Here is a 26,788-nt window from a genome sequence, read left to right on the forward strand (position 1 = left end):
CTGTGGATCTTTGGCTTTTCATGATCATAAAGAAAACCCCAGCTGAACACGATTCCGATGACCTCCATCAGTTTCAGTACGTGGCCTTCCACTCCATTCTCTCACATACGTTGAGAGTTCTTCAGCTGAGGTTTTCTTTATGATACATAATGAGCAGTGATCAGAACGCTACATTTTAAAAGTAGTTTCGCTACAGCTACTCTTCCAAAATGTAGCTTTGCTACAGCTACAGCTACATTGACCAAAAAGTAGCTCGCTACGCTACTCCTGTTCGCTACTCGCTACTTCGCTACTTTTTGCGCTACTTCTGCATAAAAAAAATGAAAACAACCATAAGGGTATTAAAAAAATTCCCTACTACTGGTAAATAGATTCTGTTATTTTTTATCATGATTCCAGTTTTTCGATAATTTTGATAGCAGTGTTACTTCAGTTACTTATTTTTACTATAGTTTTTGAGAATACCATATCTATGCAAGTGGCATATCAATTCAAATTTGATATATGAATATTGCAATTAGGGTGTTACCCAAATTAATTATTACAACTATACACAAATAACATTTCGTAGGATTACGTATTTATGTTCACATCAACATATTTTTCTTGAGAATAAATATTTCATTTTTATAGACTGATATGAAGTCAGTATTTTGAATGAAAAGTACCTAGAGCCCTTTGACTACAAAAGGGCACCAGGTTCGATACCCAGCGGAGGCACATAGTGGTAAGGATCAAGTCTTGATCAGCTTATCTATGCATAAAATGGACTCATAACAAAAACTAAGAAAGACGCCAAGTTGGGAGGATGGGATCCTCCTGCTCCTCCATTCCCCACACTGCTTGCTCATCATTCATTATTCTTCCTCGTCTCACAATTAGCCGAAAGTGGCAGAAAACGACTATAGATAAGATAATATTTTAATAAACCATTCATCCTCATTGTCAATTTGCCGGGACCTGTTGCATGAAGGGGCGGCTGACGGTCTGACGGTAAACGACTGAAATAACCTCCCTGTATGAAATGTAAGAAGGAACTAAATAACATATACTATGTGCAAATAATTATGTATGGAGCGGAGACTTGGACAATGACATAGAGAGACAAAGGAAAGATGCAGGCAGTGGAGATTAAATTTTTGAGGAAGACTAGAAGGGATAGAATATGAAATGAGGAGATCCAACAGACAATGGGTGTAGTGAAGCTTCAGGACAGAATAGATCAGGCATAGGTGAGATGGTTCGGACACATGAAGAGGATGAATGCAGAAAGACTAGCAGTAAGAGCTTACAACAAACAAGGAGTGGGAATAAGGCCAAGGGGGAAACCAAGATGTCGGCGGAAAGAGCAGATAGCGGAGAGTGTTAGGAGAAGAGGACAAGACTGGAACACCTTGGAAAGAGAGGAGTGGTGAAAGACCAGGTAAAAATGGAGAGGCTTGACTTCTATGCCAACCCAGCCAGAGGAAGGAAACAGCGAAGGATGATGATGTCATGATTAGCAAAAGTTACAGAAAAGTGACGCAAAAGTAGGAGAAATACATAAATTTGAAAACTATGTATATTAACTAAAGAAAATTGTCGTTTCTGCAGGAAACACAATTTTTGAAGAAACTGTCGTGTAAACCTGAGTGTTCTAAACGTATCGTAATTTTAAAATTTGTGAACAAATACTATCGCGAAAATAATTGTAATTCCAGAAACTCTATCATTCTTGTAACAATAATTTCTTGCTGGTGAGATCCTATATACTGACGATGATCAATGCTGTTAACGTACTGAGCCATTTATTGCTGGCGCTATTCCCTTGTCAGTGCAGTGGAAAATCCATCGCTCGTTTTTGCACTGCAACTTGTGTCTTACACAGCAATTAATGACATTTTGGTGTCTCTTACACCATGAATATCCACAGGATTTGTTCGGGGGGTGACGCAAACGAGGCACTTTTTCCCAGTGGTGCAGCAAATGAGGCATGTTTCTCCCCAAAATAGCGATGCAGCTAAAAAAACGTAGCTGTTAGCAGGAACATATTCATATATGTCAGTTAGTTATCTGGATATTTGAATTATTCAGATACTAATTAAATCAATTACGCAGATATCTATAATCTACAACCTAGATAATCTGCATCTCCATGTAATAGACTGTCTTTATGAACCCCCTGCAAAATTAAGGGTTATTGTCGATTTTTCCGACGCTGTTTCCACATTCAAAATTCACCTCAAAATGCTGAGAAAAAATGTAGCTATAGCGAAATTTTCACTACAACTATAGGAATTTTGTAGCTTCGCTACCGCTACAACTACAATTTTCAAAATGCAGCATCGCTACAGCTACAGCTACAAATTTTGTAGCTAGCTACAGTAGCGACGGTACAAGTAGCTCGCTACTTCTGACCACTGAGAATGAGTGGTATTATAACTTTGTAAGCCTCAAATATTAATGTTAAAAATAAACAAAAATGAATCTGAGAATTTAATAATAGAAGTGAAGAGTTTCCACTTACTTTTATTGTTGTTTCTGGTAAATATTTGTTCTTTAAACACAATATTTACACTATTTGTTCAAGTGAAAAATAAGGATGATGGATGTGATGTTGGGATGGTCAGAATTATTTAGATTTTTCATTTCTATTTTTTCTACTTTTTTTATTTTCCTTTTTTCTCTTCCTTGCTGATTTTTCTCTATTTTCTTCTATTTATTTAGTTTATAGATGTAAACATGTGTTATATTAAACATTTCTTGTTCGACAATATATTTTATGGAATATATAAAATTATTTATTATATATTCTTTTCCTGTGATATTTTCTAAAAAAGGTGCAATCCTGGATTGCGGACTCATAACACTATTGAATTTTAGGAATTTTCTATTCACTTTGGTTATGTAGTGGCCATAGCAACTTGCCAGAGAGTTGTGTATAAAATTTACATTCTCCTCCTTCAATCAAGCTAATGGAAAGATGATTTCAAAATTTTTCTTTTCATGAGCACCGATTATATTATAACAATAATAATAATAATGACACACTACAATAAATAGTTTTCCTGTGATCATTTTGGACGTCATTGAACATTTGAAAGTCCCCCAGCAGTGCAGGTTACAAATATAAAATTGTCTCAACTGCCACAATTTAAATAAATTTCATGCATTTGTTGCACATAAAGTTTCAACTACTTTTAATTCAGGTAAATAATATATCACATATTTTATACAAAAGTTTATTTACATTTCTTATTCAAAATAAGTCCTTATATTCACAGAATGTATACATTTCTTACTTCATCTTCTTAATTCTTATCAGGTGGTTCCGCAGGGCAATCTGTGGGAAGCAAACAGAGGCATTTAACATTTCTTCCAAGACACTTACAATAAAAAGGCATTATATTTATCCTGCTCACACACAAAAATATACTTAAGTTTTATGCAAGGGAAGACAAAATATGTAAAATGCATTATTTGGGACATGCAAATTTTGTTTTTGATGGATACAGGAAGTGTGAATTACACACTGTAATGTTGATGTTGTCATGAAACGATTCAAATTAAAGCGTAAAATGCGAAACAAATTCAAACATGAAATGAATTGATTTACCAACATAACATTTCCAATTGGAAGTTTCCAGTGATTTGTGCAAAAACCATGAAACGTGGATTAATTCTGTTGCAAAAATTTAGGATGGAAGTACAGTGAAATCTCGATTTTACATTCTCAGGGGACCAAGAACAACTTGAAGTGTAGGAAAATTTAAAATCCAAGAACATAAAATAGAGGTTCCAATGTATTGAATTCTTCACACAGGAATAAACTTAATAATACCCCAATAGTACCTTCAAAAATGAAAATGAATATATTTTATAGCAATGCCCTTTATTGTTACAGTAAGTTCCATGTGTTTTTAACACATATAGCTATTTCGATTAATTTAAATTGCTAAGTATATATGATGGCAGGAATCAATAAAGATTGTTTTTAAATTTTGATTTACAGCCTCATTAAAAATACAGAATATTTTTCTTCTCTCACTGTACCTAAAAATAACTACCCAGACATTTCCTTTAGTATTATACGAGCTATTTTGAGCCTTCTATCCACTTGAAGCATAGATTTTTCTGCATACAGTACTACAGTAGCAGATATTATGACGCCAGATAATCTTATGGGTTCTATTTCCATGCATGCCACATACGTGAACACCAGGAATGTGCAATTAGAATGGATATATTTAACTGCGTAATAAGTATAGTTTTTTAATTAAATTTGTTAATTTATTTTGCATTCTTCTCTTCTATACCTCCACAATTAAATAGAGTTCAATATGTGATGTGTAGATTACAGTTGTTCAATTCTAGTCCTGATTAATTTTGGTGCACATCAAGTGAACTTAAATAAAATCTACTTCTCTTAATCTGCAATCTATAAAATTGGACTAAGATTACGGCATAAAAAAATGTTTTTTCACATACGATATTCAGAGAGAGCTTTCAACACTGAAATTTGAGACTATCTGCAATTGTTTTGGGAAGCCCTTCACCAAGGATATTACGTTTCAAACATACTGTGTACTAGAGTGCTGCATCGAGGCATTTCTGCTCGATTGTCTAATAGTTCGCATGGATGACGCTAGATGGCTTACGGAATGGACAGTTTCTTCGCTCTAGCAAATAACGCTCGAACATTCAAACGATCGATATATGCTCGAAGCCCAGTAGTTCACGTGTAACCATAATTTTTCTGTAGTAGTGGACCTTCAAATATGGATCGTGAAGTGAAAAATGCAGTGAAATTGAAACTGATGTGAAAGATGCAGTGAAATTGAAACTGAAGTGAAAGATGCAGTGAAATTGAAACTGAAGTGAAAGATGCAGTGAAATTGAAACTGAAGTGAAAGATTCAGTGAAATTGAAACTGAAGTGAATGACGCAGTGAAATTGAAACTGAAGTGAACATAGTCATTATCTCCATGTTAAAATGTAATTTAGTCCATCTTACCAATAGATAGCATATTAAAATGAATAGATGATTATGGGCTGAAACCACCAGGATGAATTTTTACACATATATTTGTACAATTATTGTCCCATGAATATATTCTATATATTCGAGCGTATAACGCTCGAGCGTGGGAGATTCGATTGAATATTTTCGAGCGAAAGTGGTCCAATGCAGTACTCTACTGTGTACCCTGAACAAAATGTCACAGTACAAAGGGGACACGCATTACAAATGCATTCAGATGCTGTTTATATTCTTGTATAAAAACAGCACAGACTGGCCATAAAACAGTACTCATTGACCTAGAAATTAGTCATCAGTTTCCACGTAAGCAATGCAATCTAAGGATAAGAGACTGTACAAACAAGTGTTTTGAGAACCTACTTGTTTATCTCTAAAAGACCTCTTCATCTTGCCCCTGGCCTTGTGCCTAACCATCATGAAGTTCTTGTTCTTCCTCTTCTCCTGGTTTGTTTTGCTAGCATGTGGGTTCACTCTCTTGATCTTATACCCAAATTTTTTCCTATCTTCAGGATCTTTCTGAAAGGGACAAAGAATGCAAAATTAGATCCTCTATGACATCAATCAATGTAATACAATAATCAATCATGTTGTTAGATACATTTAATACTGAGAGCCTCTTAGAAGAAACGTTCAGGATTACAAATTTATTTGTAAATTGGTTACAACTTGATATTCCATACATATTATCCAATATTACTCTAAAGGTTCAGCATTATGCACTCATAACTAACTGCTCTGCTATTTCTACTACTTCTCATTTTAGAAAAAAATAGATATCTTAACTTTCTTTCAGTACAATACTACCATTATTGGATGGTAAATAATTTATATCAATGTAATTATTTTATTATATTAACTTGTGTCTTTGTATATTTTATTGTAATGTAATCTTTAATTATCTTTTTCATTTTCCTTCTTATGTGCAAGTTTGAATGGTAAATAATGTACATAATTAATAGCACTTGTTATGTTGCATTATTCAATGTTGCAAAGAAAAAAAATACAAGAAAGCAGCATTTTCGACCCCAACACCATTTCTGCCCTGCTGTACAAACAAATATTCTTCATGGATCCAAGTGATATTACATATACATTTCCATGAAAGATGAAAGGCTTTGAAGATCTACCTGCTTTCCACCTGCTACAGCCATGTATGGGTGGGTTATTCTAAGAATTTCTCAAATAACCCTCAATGACCTTGAAGGTGCACCTAACAAAATGACCAAGCTAGACAGAATTTCCACCTACTTTTCAAAAAGTTAATTATTACCTGCACAATATATCCAAACATTGTTTTAACAGCTCTTTGACAGGTGGATGCTTGTGATTTGATAATTTACTTTCAGGTTTTTGATTGATTGAGTTGGTGTTTTAAGTCACATTATGCACAGTAAGGCTAATCAGGACTGGACCTACAGTTTAAACTGGGATCCGAACTACTATGTGCCTCCACCGGGTATCGAACTTGGGACTGCTTGATTCCAAGGTAGTGACGCTACTACTGCACCATCGGGATTTTCAGGTTTAGCTAACACAATGCAACATTCTTATAATACAAAAATTGTGAATTTACTTACCTCAACAGTTTTTCTATTCTCTTGCGTATCACGGCGACCCCTCTTGTAAATGTTTTCAATAGCTGCCAATGACACCAATTCATTGCTGCAATAAGGGGAAGAAAAGGAACTAGTTTATAGTTGAAACAGATTTGTGCTTGCTGGAAGAGGTTTTGGTATTCACTTTTAAAAAACACAATTAGGAAAAGAAGAAAATTTAAATTTTACACAAAAATTTCTATTTGGAGAACTGCTGCAATAAACTGGTCAACAACAACAAAAAATCTAGTACTGTGTCTTACAACCACAGACAGAATTGTGTTGATCAATAGTTTGTCACAAAAAAGTTTAATTGTTTATCTAATAAACAATTATTAATAAGTACCATGGTCTATCAGGACACCAGGTAAACATTTTTTTATTGACCTGTCTGTCTGATCACCCTACTGTTGCAAATATTTTTTTTCTTCCACCACGTTATAAAAAGGGTCAACCGGGACAGGTGAAATTTAAAACAAAATACATTGAAGCAGTTTGGTATTACCTACGTGAAGATTCATGTTTCCGCGTTTGAAAAACTATCCAATTGTGCAACACAGAAACACAAAACTTTGTGTACGTAAAATACATGGAGTCTGGTGGATTTTATTTTTTATATTTTCTAGGTTTTTTCAGAAAGCAATATTATCTTAGAGTGGTCTTTTGAGGTACGTAAATTCAAATAACTAGGTTGCATAGCCCATTGCTAAACCAGTAGCATACTTATGAATCATTGGCAACACTACTTGTTTTTCATTGTACAATACATTTTAATTATTTGTTTATTAATTTTCAACAATACTTATCACGAGTGCAGGTGCATATTTTTTCTATTCACTTTGGTATAATGTGTGGACTGCAGGGACTCACTGAAAAGAGATTTCTTGAGCAAACAACCCATTCTCTTTTACATCAACTGCTATAAAATGCATACCAACATCCAATACTTGTATTGCAATGTCATTCAAATATGCCATATCTTCATACGAGGGTTGGGTCATAACTCATGGCAACTTTTTTTTTTTTTTTGTGCAAAAATGCAGGAGATGAACAAAAATTTGAAATATACAAATGGAAGAGGATGCTTTATGGAACTGAACAATGTATGACTAAAGCAGGTCATGTGTACCAGGTGTTAGCAGGGCAATGAAAATAAAAATTTTGTTGTACATGTGTGTATTAGTCACAAGGCTACATTGTCAGTACAGAAACAAAAAAGGCTCATACAAAGGGTCCTACGAACACTCAAAGTAGTCCCCCAGAGCATCCACAACATGCTGCCAACGATGTGGGAGACTGTCTCTGACTGAGAGGAAATTGCCATCCCTGTGAAACATGAGAAATCCCAACACACACCTGATGAGGCGGATGGTATGCAACGCCTACCACATGTGGGAAACTGTGGAAATGTGTTGTGGACACTTTGGGAGACTACATTAGAGGGTTCATAGAGCACTTTCTGTGCACCTCTTTTATTTTTGTACTGCCAATGCAGCATTGTGACAAATACATACATGTAGAAAGAAACTTTTTTTTAATGTTTTTTGTTGGCACTTCCCTACTAACCCCTGGTACACATGACCTGATTTGTTCATACATTGTTCAATCCCATAAAGCATCCTCTTCCATTTGTATATTTCGAACTTTTGCGCCGGTCCTGCATTATCATGGAAAAAATAGTTGCCATGACTTATACCCAAGCGCTTGTGTATATATACAAAAAGACAGAACTGAAATATCATATGTAGTTTCAGAGAAACAATGTGTTAATTACATACTGGTAAGGTGCGGATTACTCACAATTAAATATAAACTTTAAGCTAAAAGATTAAAAAATCGGCAACTTACGTGTGTGAGTATGAGATATTTTTCGTACTACGTTTCGGAGGTTACACTACCTCCTTCTTCAGGTTGAAACGTTGTTATTCAGACACCTGACATGGTGCCTCGTCGTGAAAGTGAAGGTTAAGGATTTAGGTTAAAAAGTTGCTTGAAGGACACTTTCTAAAAAAGAGTATAAATTACACATCTAAAACCGCGCAATGCTATAAAAACAAAAGAACATCTAAGGCTGAAGTCGGAGAACTGCCGACCAATGCACAGGGTAGGCGAATGCACAGTGTCAGCCCGTACCTGGGGAAAAGGAACTTCCCCTCCTCAAACCTTCCAAACTGGGGCTCGGGAGTCACCAATCCAAGGAGAAGTCTCCTTGGATTGGTGACTCCCGAGCCCCAGTTTGGAAGGTTTGAGGAGGGGAAGTTCCTTTTCCCCAGGTACGGGCTGACACTGTGCATTCGCCTACCCTGTGCATTGGTCGGCAGTTCTCCGACTTCAGCCTTAGATGTTCTTTTGTTTTTATAGCATTGCGCGGTTTTAGATGTGTAATTTATACTCTTTTTTAGAAAGTGTCCTTCAAGCAACTTTTTAACCTAAATCCTTAACCTTCACTTTCACGACGAGGCACCATGTCAGGTGTCTGAATAACAACGTTTCAACCTGAAGAAGGAGGTAGTGTAACCTCCGAAACGTAGTACGAAAAATATCTCATACTCACACACGTAAGTTGCCGATTTTTTAATCTTTTAGCTTAAAGTTTATAATGTGTTAATTGCTGTTATGTGGCACGATTACACATATGGACCAGCCATCTAAACAAGTTTACAGCCAGTGGTTGATATATGGATCGGCCATCCACTGGATGCTAAACATTAACAAAAGGAACAGTACCTGCGTTGGTTCTCCTCTTCTTCGTCTTCCTCATCATCAGACGGCGCTTTCCTCTTCTTTGCGCTGCCCTTTTTTAGAGCGAATACCTGCTTCCCAGTCTGTGCAGCATCTATTCTTTTGAAGTCTTCATCGCTAAATATTTTAGTCAAACTCACTTCTGTGGCGTCAATTACTTTTTTCTCTGGTAGAGCCTTGGAGCCTTTTGTGTCACCTGCTTCTGTCTCACAGAATTCGTTCTTATCATCCTGTAAAAAAAAGTAAGCCCGATAAGGTCACATAACATTTTTTGACATCAAGCTTGTATTGCTGATACAGATTTTGATTGTATCAGTATCGGATGGAATTTATTTACCAATACCTGTCAATACTTTTTCTGCATTTTCATCTCTTGTTGGGTCCGCAAAAATGACACACGACATTTTTAGCAGTCTAATTATCCTGAAAATTATACAAAATTTGAAATTTTCATTCATTTTGTGCCAGCACTGTGGGAAAAAATAAATTTTGTATTTACATTCCAGATATTTTAATATTGTGATGGGGCATTTCATTATCACGGATGGGACACGTGGACTACATTTTTGATATTAAAGTAACTATTCTACTGATAGTTAAGAAACATTTTTCTTGCGGTTTCTGTGCAACGAAATATGAAACTTAACGCTGTTGATTAAATGTAACTACCCTTAAAATACTTTCCCAGATTTGTAGCTACAAGTGAACAATTTTGTGTCACGAGTGGGACAGACGAAACGCTGCCTCTTCACTTCATAAGAAATTTATTTTAATTTCTGTGAATTATTAAATGATGAAAAATAAATTATTTAAGACAAAGGAAGAAGGTAATTGACTTAATATTCTAGTAGAGTTGTAACAGTAGGAGAAATTAATTGTTTTTTGGTGTCACGGGTGGGACACAATAGAAAACAAAAGTAAATCAAAAAATTAAAATAAACGAACAATATGAAAAATACCTTTAACTTAATTATGTATAATACTTGAATTCTTATGACAATAACAATTTTAGATTGTTCAGTCATAATATAGGATAAAGTTACAGTATTGCATTTAATTTTAAAAATTGAGGTTCAGGGGTTCACATGGATGTAATTCTTGAATATTTTAAAGCAAGTTGACACACATAATTGGAATGGAATTCTGACACAATAACATTAATAAAAATTTTGAACAACTTTTAATTGTTAAAATTTTCAAGTATCAGTAAGAATCGGTAAGGGTATCAGTATTGGTACAAAGTGGTATCAGCTAAGCCCTAGTATACATTGAAAAAAGCACAACAAACAATTACACATTTTTTAAAAATATATTTATCGATTGCAACACTCATTTTGCAAAATCAAATTTCCTTACTTTTCCATATACTTAAAAATTACTTTCCGTACCCCCCCTATATGATTTATTACGAAATTTTCCTAAAATAGAAACCAGTTGGAAAGAAAAAGTGAAATGTGTTTTCACCTCATAACCATGGTGCATGAAGGGACAGGATGCAGAAACAGACAGACAAACAGAGAGGGGGGGAGCAGAGGAAGAGGGGGAGGGAGGAAAAAGGGGGAAAGAATGAATGTGTTGAATATGTGTATGAAATAGCAAGTGTGTCACAATTTTCATAATACAACCAGAAGAATGTCATCAATATAAATTTTCAATTATAGTAAAGCAAAAACCTACTCCACCTACATCATTGCATTCTTCAGCTTCATCTTCCCTGTTGTCTTCTTCAGAAGCAGCATCACTGTTGCCAAGTTCTTCTCCATCACTGCCTCCAACACCATCATCATTATCACCTTCATCTTCAGATTGTGAAATATCCTCCCACTCCCCACTGCTGTCACTTTCAGCTCCATCATTTTTCTGTAAGAGAAAAATGCATTGGTGTCAATAATTTAATTTCTAAATTCTACAAAGTTCATTTTAGGTTTGGTCACAGGAAATAGCAGTGAAAAACTCGAACACAAGATAACTTTTGTACAAGGGTTGATCAAATGAAAAGGTACAAAACGACACTGTCGGTGTAAATTAATACTTTATTCAAAGTACCCTCCATAGGCCTGAGCACATTGATCCCATTGATGAACGAGCCGAATGATTCCTTTTTCCCAGAATTCCTTTGGCCGTGACGCGACCCAGTCCTTCACAGCATCCTTGAGTTCATCGTCCGAGGTGAAGCACTTTCCTTTGAGATGCTTTTTCAGGGGACCAAACACATGGAAGTCACAGGGGGATAAGTCCAGACTGTAGGGTGGATGGTCTAGCTGCTCCCACTTGAACCTGGCCAGTTCCACGTGTTTGACCCTGGTCTCGGGTCATCAAGCAAACTCTCACGGCCTGCACGAAAACGGGCACTCCATTTCCTCACTGATTTGCCAGACACACAGTCTTCCCTGTAAACGTTCACCATCCGGCGATGAATATCGGCTGGTTTAATACCTTCCGCTGTCAGAAAACGGATAACGCCTCGCTGCTCCTCAACAGTCGAATTTGCCAATGTTAACGCCATCCTGTCTGAACACGCACTGCCGCGTCACTTGGACGGCGCTCTGTATCGGAGCCTCTGCTCTCTCCTGCACATGCGCATTCCCCTGCATGCTCCGATGCTGCGTGGCGACTCCAATCACACCCCTACATATCACGCTACGTTCTCCCATCGCGGCATCGGTATTATATAAACGATTCCGTTGTTACGACGTTTTGTACCTTTTCATTTGATCAACCCTTGTACCTTCAAGTAAAAAATAAAAACAATACATATTTTATTTTAATTGAAATGTGCATTCTATTTCTGTTCATTAGTCGGAAGTTATGAGTCTGCTTAGCACAATTATAGTGCCCGGCAAAAAAATAATTGCTACATCTTAAAAATACGAACAATGTACCGCACGTTCATTTACATGAAGACTATTTTGTGGCCTGAAATAAGAACAAATAATCAATTTAGAGAGAAATGTCTCTCGTAGTTTCCTGTCCCATTTTGTTGTTTAGAGTAGTGCTTCTCAACCTCTTTGAGATTGGAGCCTGGCAAATTCTTGTTTTAGAAGCTGATGCTATGATCTTAAGAATTTTACTCCTAAACACCTCTTTATTTTTTTAACTTTACACAATAATTAATATGTGCCCTTGAAATTCAATATTAGTAAATAAATTATGGCATAATCATAAAAAGTAATAGTTTGATTATGTTCAGACTTATTGACAAATATAAAATTAGGTTTATATTAGTTGTCAGCCACTAGATCTAATAAAATATTTTGGTCTCATCAGGGCAACATCATTAAATGAATTTGGTAAATGCTGATTTTCCATGCCATGTGGCATTCTGGAACACTGAAAAATCAAAGGAATCAGAATATTTCCACTACAAAATATGTTCCAATGAAAACTGTTACGCAAACTAAAATAACAAATTTCAGGAGAACCTCTGGAGGTCCAGTATAATTAATGCCGGGGTTCGGTGGTTGAGAAACGTTGGTTTAGAGAACTCATCATGTTTTATGCTGACATTTTTGACATTCTGGATCACTATGCAATGATCAAGTATCAGCAATGATGGAAATCAATAGCATTACAATTGGTACTCATATCGGTTTAGAGTGGAATCTACTTTTGACAGAAGTGTATATTTATTCTACAAAAACTGATGAATTCTGCAGGACTTCAATCACATTAAATGCTTTAAATATTTAAGTCACATGATTACTTGGGAATGTGCAAGTTATACAGAGGTTGTTCAGCGTATATTTGGCCAAACGCGATTCCTCCCCCCTGCACTCAGAATGAACTCACCCAACCTTGGTCAGGCATGTTTGTCAGTGTAGTGTGTGAGCTGTAAAAGAGTGGTTGTGTTTTCTCACTGGGCTAAAAATCCCGCCCAAACTGAGCCGCTTTTTGGGAGGAGTGCGTTGTATAACTTTCCAAGTGTTTGAGTTTTCTCGCTTGGCCGAAAATGCTGCCAAAACAGTTGCTTTTGGGAAGGTTATGTTGTAGCCTTTTATGACGCAAAGTTCAGTGTGTCAATGATCAGGAAGTAGTGTAAGAGCAAGAATTGTGATGTTAGTTTGACTTTATTCAAGAATGTGATCGGCAAGTATAAGGATTGCATGGCCCCAGCGTTCGGTTCTCCAACAAAGGGGACGAGAACACGTCCGTGCACACAAGCCACCACCAGTATGCAGGCGAAACTTCGCAGAATGGGCATGCAAGAGAATCCACCGACCCAAAGACAGATGGAAAATCATCTAAATATGTCTTTGGAAACTGTTAACTGCACCTTGCACCTTTTGTTTTATTCGTTGAATTTTGGTTTAAATTTGCTTACATGCCTGCACAGTGTCTTTAAGAAGGAGAATGCTCTCAATTTTAACCTTGTGCCCGACATCTTTTAAGTGGTCCTATAAAACCAAACTGGGCAGAGTAAGATCTGGGTTCCTTGGAGACCATTTCATTCATCTTTGGCATACAGTCAAATATGCACAAAACTGTCCCTCTCCCACACGTAATGAGGAGAGGGACCATCCTGTTGAAAACTCCTATGTGTCCAGACTTACAGGACACCCTGTATACCATATTAAAGGAATTGCAATAAAACGAAACTGAGTATTCAAACCAACTGTACTTAGCTTACCATTCTATCTTCGTTTTCACCATCCTTGACAAGAACCTCTGCTCCTGGGATATAAGATTTAGCATCTATCTCTCCATACTTCTTTTGCTCCAGCTCAATACTTGCTACAGTTGGCCTACCCTGTATTGAAGAAGAATACACATAAATGAAGTCCATTTCATACATTAATGTTACATGTACAAAATCAAAATTTCTTCTCCCTAATAAAAATTCCATTTCAGAAATACCGTTGATCACAATCTAAAAATGACTCACTGGATAATTATGATTTACTATGATTAGATCATTCAATAGGAAAGAAGAATATAACAAAATAATTTTATGTATAGAAAAATCTAATATCCATACCATTATGTCAACATATTTAACATTGTTTCATTAATTACATGAACACATTAAAAACATGGCTCCCTTGTTGCATATATGCTGCTCTTCTTTTCAGTTATTCTAGCCTAACTGGGACTTTTAGTTTCATTAAGTGGAATGTGATCGCAACTGGTTAATCATCACAATTAGTGCCCAAGTGTATTCTATCTCCACTAGACAACTTCCTTCTCAGGTCAATCAATATTGTTGGGAAGAATTACGTCTCGCCGATATCTCTGTTTATGTACACTTTATTTAAGCCTACATCACCTACTCCGTATATACATCTCTCCATTACAACAACTGCTCCTAGTTGCCTTTTGCCCCATCACAGAGAACTGCACTTATCAGGACTTCAATCTACGAGCGCACTATTTAGCATAACCTGTCCCCGCAGTTTATCACACAGAGGTCCCTACACGTACGACGTTAACTCTCTGTGTATCTGTAAGCATCCACCTGGCTCAGTAAAAAAAAACTGCCTCATCCATCGGGCCTTGTATTGGAGTATTTGAGAGAGCCGGCAACTGTCTTGAGTATCTGACAGAGGCCGGAACAAGTTGGAACCCAGTATTTATACCTCCGACGGAACCCGGTATTTATACCTCCGACAAACAGCCTGCCCCCAACCACCAGGGCAAGGCCCTATTGTTACCTTTCAAACACAAAAGCCCTTGAGGGAAAACAACCGTTGGCTTCCCTGGCTACTGGGCAAAAGCAACCTAGACCAGAGCATTTACAAAGAAATAAATTTCCATTTTCCAGCTGCGTGCATAAAACCCTGTAGCGCATTTTTTTCATCCTTAACGTACTTCTAAAATTCCGCTACATAGCTTGTAATGAAGTATCTCAAAGCACCTAGTTCTTTAGCTCAGTCACTAGATGTCTCTGTTTACCTTGCCTGTTATTTGACAGTTTCCCTTGTTGACCTTCTTGCATAAGTAGCATTAAAAGTGTGACGTAAATTTGTGACAAGGTTTATTTTTCAACCATAATCGAAACGTTTGATTCAAAGTATTGTTGTTGAGCCAAAAATATTGCGAATAAATAATGAGAGGCAATCTAAATCGCAATTGAGTATGCAAGTTCAATTCATGTAAATATAAGAAACCATAGTCTTTTTTTTAAAGAATTGAAAATTGAACATGCATTTAAACTGTTAGTTGTTTGTTCCTTTTTTTTTTGTAAAAGCCAAAGATTTATAATTATGAGTAAGTGCACAAGGTACACGTTTGTTATTGTTGATGAAGCACTCTGTGCTATCTGTTCATTGTTTCTCAAAGAAGATTAAGACTTTGTTACGTGCCGATTAAATGATTGAAATTTCTTAAAATTGTCAATGAGCAATTGTAACATATAATTCAGACTTGTGAATAATAAAGCGGCCTTTTGTTATGAAATATTGTTCGTGATTGAAGATCGATTAGTTATAGAAGAAATCCCTTAGCAACTGTGAAGTTAAGACAAAATTACTGGTATAAGAATTTGTATCACCAATCTTTGACAATCTTGCGTGGCCATATACCGAAGGAACGCACATGCCCTTTGTAGGTCTTGAAATATCGACTGAAAGTTGGCGTTTGCGTCACTTCGTGCAACAGTTGTTCACGTTAAATAATTTAATTAACTAGTTGATTACTTCTAAGGTGTGGCACCGTGTCCATGCGAACCCATTTGGTTATACGAACACAAGAGTACTAATTTACAAAAATGATGAACATCTGTGTGTATACTGGATCTGTTTCCAATTGAAGAAAACGTTCCGAGAGCAACCGAACATTAGTAATTCGACAAATATCTACGTGCAACCGATTGTAAAGTCGACCCCTGTTGATTTGGTTCGCATATTTAACATATCCGTTCTGTGACTTAAGGAAGACAATAATTTGTGATTAGTCTAGCTGGGTTTTAAAGTGCTTTAACATCTTGTGCCCCTTAACACGCTTTCCTTCCAATCATCCCCGAGTTAAACCTGCACTCAACCTGCCTGGACGTTACAAACCACACAGCAATATTCAATTACGTATTAAAAATGGTAATGGAAAAAGAAATTTTGGAAAACAAATGACAAAAATAAATTCAAAGTAGATACTATAACATAATTTCAAAACCGGCTCTTCTATGTGGTAGTGAATGTTGGACTCTTCGTCAACATGACTAAACTAGAATAAATTGTTCAGAAAAACAAATTTTATTTCTTACAACTTTCAAGCATCAATATCGGAATTAGTGAGAATTGGTAAGGGTATAGATATTGGTTCAAAGTGGTATAGTGATACAGCAATTCTGAACAACTTTAAGTTGTTAAAATATTCAAATATCAGTATAGGTAGGAGCCGTTAAATTATCGGCACTGTTCTCTGCATCGGTTCAACTCTACAAAATACCCTGACAATGAAACTAATCGTTAGCCACCAAAATAGATTACATACAAGAAAAAATCCATACCCTGTTCTTTTTGTGCAAAATTTTTGGATTCGTAATTCTATACAACTGAATGAGTGAGCGGGCTGCCATTACTACGCTTCGATCCTTGTAGTGCCTGTACATAGCAAGGTCACTCATTATATCCTCATTCATTACTAGGGGACATCTGTTACAAATTTCACGTACTGCATTCAAGCTGCAAGATAATCACAATAGAAACATAAGTACAGAATAAATTCAAGTAAATCACTAGTAATGGTCTACTCTAATGTACTGCAACCCTGATTCTTTTACCTCTATTATTACTAGAAATTAGGTTTTATTACCAAAATTCTTTTAAATTTGAAAAGCGAAATGTAGGAAGTGGAAAAATGTTTAATCTGGGAATGTAAAATCAGATTCTACTGTAGTGTTATAATATCCAAAGTAGAAACCGTAAGAAGATCTGGAATGAAAAAAATATTTCTTTTGAACACATGCAGAAGTACTAATGTAGCCTATTATTATTATTTTCGCAACAAAATTTAAATCTCTTAAAGGAATCAGAAAATTGGAACATAAATTAAAATTAAAAATTGGGAAAGAAGTAATACAAAGTACTACCTACCAAAGCAATGAAAAACAAAAATTTGCCAGAAAACAGTAATGAGGAAATTCAGGAATATGCATACATATTTTTCTAGTTGTTGAAATGATGATACAGATCTAAAAAGGTGATTGGACATTGCTAACAGAAATCAGAACATGTACATTGTGTTTCCTTCAAATCTTCAGACATACCTGGGTCCTTTCATAGTGACAGAAAGGGATTCTAACAAAATATTAAAAACAATTCAAGTTCTCTGGACAGGTGGTTACAGTATCTCCCATATAATTTAAGCAGTTTCGAACAGTTTGTTTAAATTTTTACCATCAGCTCACTGACTGACAACTGTAGAAGATGGATTATGAAAAATCTAGAATGTTATATATAAATGTCTTTGTGTCGATATTCAATTGTTTGGTTCATTATTTGTCAGGTATGGAGTTGTGTCTAGTTGTACGATTTGAAGTCATGGATTGTTGCTTTATATAAAATTGGATCTGCATGCATTATTATATGACCATGGTTGGTAATATAGCAAGTTCGCAACTATGTGTGGCAAACAAGGACAGATTCTGGAACTATTCAATGTGGAAAAAGGTAACACTGTTTCATTTTTGGAACAATTTAAACAGATGTGTGTTGCTAACAGTAGCGTAGCGTTATAGTACGCCTGTATGCCCGGCGTTCCAAGATTTAAAATTTCAAAAATGCTTAAATGCTGTGATTATAAAGTAAAACGTGACTAATTTCATATATGTTTGACCTTCATGGCATTAATAGCTATTTTTCGCGATCCGCTTGCAACGCTCCACTCTCAACACTCGTTCTAGCATCTCTTTTCAATACCTTTCCCGGCCGGACGCCGAGCAGGTTCGGCGTACAGGACTCCTATATTCCTTGCTGCCTTTATGGAGGGAAAGCTTCCATTTCTACAGCACGCGCGTAAATGGGCTCTCTTACGCCAGCGTACGAGAGGTCTACCGTGATTGGTTCATGTGACCCTTCCTGCCTTCTGAAGCAGACGACAGCGGCAGAATTGCTGAAGAGTAATATTGGAGATAAATAAGCACAATATTGTGTTAATGTCTAGTCAACATTATAACAGTACAGGAAGGGGAAACACTAAAAAAATAATTTATTTTTAATCTACACGAGAAATATGTGTATTCCATCTTACCCTATAGCCATGGCATCTCCTGAATTCCTCTCCGTTATGAAATTGTTAAGTAATGTTCTCACAATTGGTTCTAAACTCTGGAATATAATGTACAAACATATTATTCTAACATGTTTAAATTACAAACAAAGAGCAGATGATTTTAATCAGGTAATAAAAGTTTGAATTATTTTACTTGTGTGATAAATTCATCAATTCAAGTGTGTTTCTAATGAGCAAAACAAAAACAAGTTTATTCCATGATGAACAACATACTTCTCACTGATTCTTTTTAAAGTCCACTTTATGCTCAGATAGACTAATCAGCACTTCCTTCAAAGAGAGATCCAAACCTTTATGCCATGTGTCCCAACTGCAGATCAAACCTAGATCCCCAGGTTTCAATACTTTCCTCAAATCAGGGAAGTACACCAAATTAACGACGAAATAAATTCTACTCAATCTTTTACTTCATTGTTCATAAGATGACTACTGTACAGCATGTCCACAAAAACATTCCGTGATTATAAACGACCACAAAATTTTAATTATGTATATTATGAAATTTATACCGATACCACTCAAAATAACAGCTCAAAGAATTTTAGCGGATGTGTAATTGTTGGTGTTAACTACAACAATAGATGGCATAACAATAAAGAAAAAGAAAAAAAAATATTTCGTTCAGCGTGCCTTCTGACGGACCTTCAGACATGCGGCACCTACTGACAAGACGATTCTGAGATGGTACAGAGATTTTGTAGAGCAAGGTTGGCCATTCAGGGAGACCATCTGCCAATGTGGAAATTGTGGATAAGGTGCGGGAGACATTTGTACGTAGTCCTATGAAGTCTGTGCGTAGAGCTAGCCTGCAGTTAAACATCCCTAAATTCTCAGTGTCCAAAATCCTACGTACTCGTTTGAAGTCTCATCTCTACAAACTGCAGTTACTGCAAAAGTTGAAACCTGAGGACAGTGAAAATAGCCTTGATTTCTGTGAACATTTATTAACACTTCTAAAAACAATGTCATTTACAACAACACATTAGATTTTTCTTTTTTTCCTTCTTTTATTGTTATACCATCTATTGTTGTAGTTAACGCCAACAATTACACATCAGTTAAAATTCTTTAAGATATTTTTTCGAATGGTATAGGTATAAATCTCGTAATATACATAATTAAAATTTTGTGGTCGTTTATAATCATGGAATGTTTTTGTGGACACGCTGTATTATGATTTTAAAAAGGTGGCATTTCATGTTATCTGTCGACAACATATAAAACAAGGTAAAATCCAACACATGCATTGCTATATCTTCAGATTTTTCAGACCAATCTCGATCTCTCTTCAGGAATGGAAGAAAAGAATGTGTGGTGGAAGGGTAAAAATGTGTATAAACTATATTAATCATGCTTGAACCCTTCAACAACAAATCTTTCCTCCCATTCTTGAAGAAAGATTGAGGTCAGTATGAAAAGTCTGAAGACAAACCAGGATATTTGTTTTGATGTATTACAATACTTACATCAGGTGGAACAAGCTCATGGGCTGACTGAGCTACAAACTGCAGTATCCTGGTAACCTCTGAAAAAAATTAAAAAAATATTCATAATTGGGACAAGAGAGACACGGTAGTAAATAAATATGGAGAAACTAGTAGTCTCACTTTATCTGCGAAACTGTTTTTTTTCTTCATTGTTCTATTAATTTCAGTGGCCACTGCCACCATCCTTGTTGGAACTTGTTGTACTGTTGCTTAGTGTGCTTCTATTGTTCGTAGTTCTCCGGCTGCCGATAGGTGCACTGCTGCAAAAGAAGAGATACTCCACACTCCAAAACTGCAATGCATTCGATATGGAAGGTACGTGAACGACACACTAGTCATATACAAAAAGGCAGAAGAGCTCAACCTTCTAGTGAAAAAAACTAAATAGCATCCACCCCAGGCTGAACTTTACCGTGGAACAAGAGAAACATGGTAAGATCAACTTCCTGGACCTCACCATCAGCCGCACACTTAGCAAATTCATAACCACTGTCTACACAGTACATACACACTCTATCTAGAAATCATCCCAAACAAAAAGCTAATGTGTGGCTGAACTTTTATCAAAGAGCCTTCTCCTATTGTGGCACAGATCTATGAAAAGAGATAGCCACCATCACTGAAATAACCCTGAAACATGACTACACAGAAGCACAACTTTCCACTTGGTGCAGTAAAGTGGAAATATAGGTCAGGCACCCTACCCAACCACAATCAACCTCCAACGGCAAGTATAAGTGGTTTGCCTTCCCCTACCATCCCACCACATTTGACTGCATATCCAAAGCCCTTCTTCCCTATGACATTAAAGTAGCACACAAACCGAAAATAGCTGATAAACTAAACAAACACAAATGGTACTTCCTCTCCCCCCTTGATAACCCAGGTGTATATGGTGCAGAGGGCCAGTGCAAGGCACATTACATCAGCAGGTTCATCAGATCTGTCAATGAAAGAGTCCAACACGTAACAGATGCAAAAAAAAAGCCCAACCCACTATTGGTCTTGCTAAACACATCAAATACAATAGCCATAAAATCGAAAAGGTACAAGTCAAGCACACCGCCCAAACACTTGTATACACCAAAATCAAGGAAACACATGGCATAATGCACTTCTCACATGAGCTGAACATCGATAGCGGACAGGCACACCACACATGAATTCAGCTACTACAAAAGTTAGTGCCGGGAAATAGAAGACGACACGGACACAGAAGCACAGTTAACAACAGTGCATCTAGCGGCAGCCAGAGATCTACGAACAATAGAAGCATACCAAGCAACAGTGCAACAAGTTCCAACGAGGATAGTGGCAGTGGCCACTGAAATTGATAGAACAAAGAAGAAAAAAAGAGTTTTGAGGATAAAGTGAGTACTAGTTTCTCCGTATTTAAATAAATTATATTGTGTTTAACCCTCATTTAATATGACTTTCAGTTTTCAAGGGATTTTAATTAAACTGTACAAAACTGCACAAAAAACGGTAAGTAATTTGTCCATTTTTAACTTTTCATCCAGACTCTACACATAAGATACCTTAAGACGGCACACACACATTAGTGGCACAACAGCTTTTATCATCATGTGTGATGAGATGCACAAGCATCATAGGCTCAGAGGCACCCACAAATCCCTCCAGCATTGGACCAACAATCTCAAGGCTGCAAAATTGCTTGATGATGTCAGTGAAGAAATATTCTGATTGCTGTAAAACTAGTATTCGACTACATTTCTCATAGGGATGGGTCGATATGAAAGTTTGGCCGATACCAATAGTCATAACTGATATTCTACTGATCCGTTATAAAATTCCAAATGGTCCTTCAAAAAACCTGAATAGTTCATTGACCTCCTTAATAAATGTTGTTTCCAGGTGTCTGCAGTGCAAAAGTTGCATATTTAAACATTTGATTTTTTATAAAGTAGGGTATGGAGATTATCCATAAAAAATATAACAAAATGTCAGGATTTTGCACTAAATTATAAGATATTTATAGATATATAGGATTGGTAAAATAATGGTAATCTTATGAATAAACCGATACACCAATATGCTTATATCGGCCAATACCAATAGAGTACCGATTAATTGGTTCCACCCTAATTAATCACATGAGTGAGGTGAAGTGACATGTCTTCAAAATCTTCTTCAGCTCAGAGACATGAAACACACAAGGTGACGAATCAGGACAGGTCAAGTGTCTCCAAATGGAAACATTGCAAGGTGACTAGAATTCATGACTGATATCCATTAATTCATGATCCATCTTTGTTGCCATTGTTGTCAGTGTTACAACAGCTGTATATATTTCATTTGAAGGCGCCTTAAATTTTACATACATTACTTATATGTAATGAGGAGCCGCGATGGTCTAGTTGGTAGGGCGTATATGACTACCACGTGGGAGACCCAGGTTCGATTCCCGAGGTGGGTGATCTAAGGTCAGCTTGTCCCCGCATAAAGTGGCTCAGGGGCTCACCCAGCCTCAAATCAATGGGTACCTGGGGGCAACCCTGGGGGGTAAAAGTGGCTGGAGCATGGTGCTGACAACCACCTCCAAAATGCCGAGATCAAGAATGTGTGAGGCTCTACCCACACAACCCCTAAATGTGCCTTCATGGCACAGTGCTACATGCATTGGGAATTTTACCTTCACCTTACTTACATGTAATGAATTTGGACTAGGAAAATAGTTTTCATGTAAAAGACAATGGTTTGACTAATTTATCAAATACCAGGTGGTCAGAATTAAAGTTACCCAACTCAGAGCCCTCTGTAGCCTGTTTGAGGCATCGTAGAACTCTGAAATTTAGTGAATCCACTATGGAGACCATGGGGAAGAGGATGGCGATAAAAAAAAAAAGTAGTTCAATTTTCCACCAACAGGTTGAAATGTGGCACTGTACTTCCATGATGGGTTGTTTTAATGATGTAAACTGCTCCAATTAGTTATGCATTTGCCTTTACCTTGCAATCTTGCAATAAATGAGAGATTATTTTCTCGCAACTTCCAGCCACTAACAAATGTCTTTCTAATTAATAACTCAGCTAAATCACTTAACGTGATTATTTGTACAACCCATCATGGAAGTACAGTGCCACATTTCAACCTGGTGGCGGAAAATTGAACTATTTTTTTTATCACCATCCTCTTCCCCATGGTCTGCATAGCGAATTCACCAAATTTCAGAGTTCTACGATGCCACAGGCTACAGAGGGCTACGAGTTGGGTTAATTCTGGCCACCCTGTACATCAATGTTAAAAATCCCACAACACACACATTAATAAATTCCCACAAACATTGGTCACGTTTCTTGTTACATTTATCACCAATTACAACTGTTTAGAACATTCACAAACAAAAGTTCACACAAAATATAATTCCACCATCAAAAATTCCCAAAATTCAAGGAATTCTAAGTTAGTACACATTCTAATTGATGTATCCACTTACCTCTCTGGTGAGGTTGTAAAAATCTCTGCACATATGGGTAGAAATTGAAGAGCAGCAGATCATGTATGCCAATGAGCCTTGATATAATATCCAAAGTCATGAGCTTGACTTCAAATCTCTCGTTGGATTTTTCCAATTGTTTCAGCAGCCTCTCAGCAAATCCTAGGAAATTGAAATCATTTGAGATGCATAATTTAAAGCTTAATAAGTTATCTAACAATGATATAAAAAAAGGAAAAACACCTATACCAGGTGGCTACAAATGAAGTTGCCCTACTCAGAGTCCTCTGGAGCCCGTTTCATGAAACAGATTGCGCTGAAACATGGTTTAGAGGCTATGGAGAGTTCGGGGAAGCAAATAATGCTGATAAGAAAAAGAAGTTCATATTTTCGAGAGAGAGAGAGATAGAGATAGAGATAGAGATAGAGATAGATAGAGAGAGAGAGAGAGAGAGAGGGGGGGGGGGGGAATGAAGAAAAAGTGATGCTGAATTAAATTTCCCCTACCCATAGCCCCCTGGAGCTCGGTCAAAGCAACAGATTGAAATGTGACGCTGAAGTAACAACCACCAGTAATTTGAGTTTATGCTGGTACAGGAGTGTTCAAAATGCTACCTGTCAATGTGGATGCCTCTTTGTAAGTGTTAAAGCAGTGTGATCAATGGTAAGTTAACAATGTAATTCTTAATATCAAAGGGATATTAAAATGAAGAAATATCTATATTGACAGAAATAGATCGTATAGTGATGAGTATCTCCACCTTTCACCAAGGAAGCCCGGGTTTGATTTCAGTGTTGGAACAATTAATAGCCCTGTGTAGTATTTTGACCATTCTCTCTGTTGACCAAAGGTTTAGATCTAATTAGGGATGGGCCAATATCGATAAAGTACCGATATTGATAACCAATATCCTACCGATCCGATATAACATTAGAAATGGTCCTTGAAGAACCTGAAAGGTTCATTGCACTCCTTAATAAATGTGTGTTTCAAGGCGACTGCAGTGCAAAAGAAGTTGCATATTTAGACATTTACTTCTTTAGAAAGTAGGGCATGGTGATTATCCATAAAAATTACAATAAAATGGCAGAATTTTGCACTAAATTATCAGATATTTATCAATATATCGGATCGGTAAAATAATCTGTAATTTTACCGACATGCCTATATCGGCCCATACCGATAGAGTACTGATTAATCGGTCCCATCCCAACTTCTAATAATTATCAACATATGGCATTGCCTTAGTGTTACGTCATTCAAACAGTTGGGGTTTGAGTGTAAGGCATTCTTATCAGACAAATACTCCCTGACATCCTACAATATAGCTAGTTTAAGTGAGTTACCCTGATAACTTTATTGTAGTAGTAGAAGTATTTATAGGTTCCCATGTTGGATAAATATTTCATAATATAAGACTTAGTACAAAAACAAAAGAATACTGAAACTACCTTGAGGCAAATACCTTACAGCCGGCCCCCATGGCGGAGTGGTTATCACATCGCACTACGACGCCATGGTTACCGGGTTAGAATCCCAGCCTGGGCATGGATGTTTGTGTGTGTCCATTCATCAATTTCATCATCTCTCATATCATCACTCATCCCCATTTTCGCAAATTAGCCAAAAGTGGCACAAAAGGAAAAGTAAAATTAAGGAAATCAATCAAAGTAAATAGCCTGCAGTGTTGATGCCACTAACACAAGTTTTAAATATTAAAGAAACTTACCTTGAGGATCATTTACAAGATGAAGAGCAGAAAAATTAAATTTTGGTGCCTCTGATTTCTTCTTTTTGTTTTTCTGAAACAAGAGAAGGTTTAAGTTAGTTTTTGCAGCAAGTCTTCAACTAACAATATATTCTGAGAAAAAGAACCATGAAAACATAGCTAGACCACTATGAATTCTCTAGGGAAAAAAAAAATGCTTAACTTGACCATGAACATAATTATCACCCCAAACAGATTTAAAAGATGCATTAGAATACCATGCTTAACAAAAATGTAATTTTCAGTCTTTGCTTATGCTTTCAAATCTAAATATATTCTTGAAAGCAGCCAATTTGCACTTTACAAGATCTCTTGGATCAAGTTGATCTATAAAGTTAATTTTGTTGTGGTTGAATAATCTGAAAAAAAATGCAATTTTGACAAATAACAGATTTGTGTAACAGGATGTCTACAGTTTTGTTTCACTACCTGTCTGGTAGCTTCATCAGGAACCGTAAGTTTATTAGAATGAATTACCTCTACCATGTAGTCAGCAAACGGATTTCTTTAGATAAAAGGGTATCTACAATTTTGTAAAAACAAAATTCCCCGAGTTTTCCAGACCAAGTCATTAGGGCAATTCATGTACAGTGGAACCACGATTTTACGCTTTTCAGGGGGCCAAGCTGAAAAAATTTAAAATGGAGGAAAATGTAAAATCGGGGAAAATTTTATAGCAATTTGCTCAATTGGGACCATGAATATTAAATGTATAATGCGTAGAGACACATATTTTTGGTAATAAAAAAACAAAATTTTGGTACAAAAACTGAGTCGATTTCGGGTTCAAAAGCGGTAAATAAAATAAAATTTCGGTGTTACAGTGTTGAATAATCACATCAAAAGTGCTATATAAAATGACATTTTGGTTTTAAAATTGTGAATATACTCCTAAATTTGATTTAAAAACTGCACTTATTACACAAAATAAACCTACCCCTTTTAATAGCACATTTATGTAGTTACCAGAGTATTAAGTTTATTCCTGTGTAATATATTTTCAGCAGAATTGATCAATTTTCTGTGAATTGCATAACTCACAGGATACTTCAGACTTCAGAAAGTGTCGTGTATATAAACTGTAAATTTCATGTTTAAGAGTATATTTCGCATTTTGGAGTTCATTTCGTGAGAAAACAGGGTAGAAAACTACACCTCACAACTTTCAGAAACATGAAAAATGAACATTACTGCATGTTATTTCATATTTCGTGTTTTCGTCAAAAACGAAATTTGCATGCTTCTAATAATGCAGGAAAATGTAAAACTGAGGAACGTTAAATCGGGGTTCCACTGTATTTAAGCACGTGTGTAAGAAGACTTAGAATCGCACTTAACGAAGTTTCTATAATATTCACTTCACACGTTAAAAGTAATAATGAAACGGGAAGGTGAGCTTTTATATACTGGCTAATGATAGACAAAGAATTCTATCTTTATAAAAAATTGAAACAATTATAGTATAAATAATACATAATTATAGTAAAAGTTA

The 26,788-nt window shown here is 36.3% G+C and overlaps 1 protein-coding gene across 1 annotated transcript in view; it reads right to left on the reverse strand.

Annotated features, from left to right (window-relative positions):
- Nucleotides 1-3,207: 3,207 nt before the first annotated feature.
- Nucleotides 3,208-26,788, reverse strand: part of Mys45A (SDA1 domain containing protein Mys45A) — a 49,796-nt gene continuing 26,215 nt past the window's right edge. Inside the window, exons 10-20 of the mRNA XM_083119483.1 lie at nt 25,258-25,330; nt 23,528-23,689; nt 20,049-20,107; nt 18,541-18,617; nt 16,799-16,973; nt 13,985-14,104; nt 11,044-11,217; nt 9,343-9,587; nt 6,598-6,682; nt 5,381-5,536; nt 3,208-3,322 (exon numbers count right to left, since the gene is read on the reverse strand). Of these exons, the coding sequence (XP_082975609.1) occupies nt 3,278-3,322; nt 5,381-5,536; nt 6,598-6,682; nt 9,343-9,587; nt 11,044-11,217; nt 13,985-14,104; nt 16,799-16,973; nt 18,541-18,617; nt 20,049-20,107; nt 23,528-23,689; nt 25,258-25,330 (1,371 nt within the window). The 3' untranslated portion in view covers nt 3,208-3,277. The remainder of the gene's footprint in view (nt 3,323-5,380; nt 5,537-6,597; nt 6,683-9,342; nt 9,588-11,043; nt 11,218-13,984; nt 14,105-16,798; nt 16,974-18,540; nt 18,618-20,048; nt 20,108-23,527; nt 23,690-25,257; nt 25,331-26,788) is intronic.

This window comes from Lepisma saccharinum, chromosome 3 (assembly GCF_977018435.1).
Source record: "Lepisma saccharinum chromosome 3, izLepSacc3.1, whole genome shotgun sequence".
NCBI classification, from domain to species: domain Eukaryota; kingdom Metazoa; phylum Arthropoda; class Insecta; order Zygentoma; family Lepismatidae; genus Lepisma; species Lepisma saccharinum.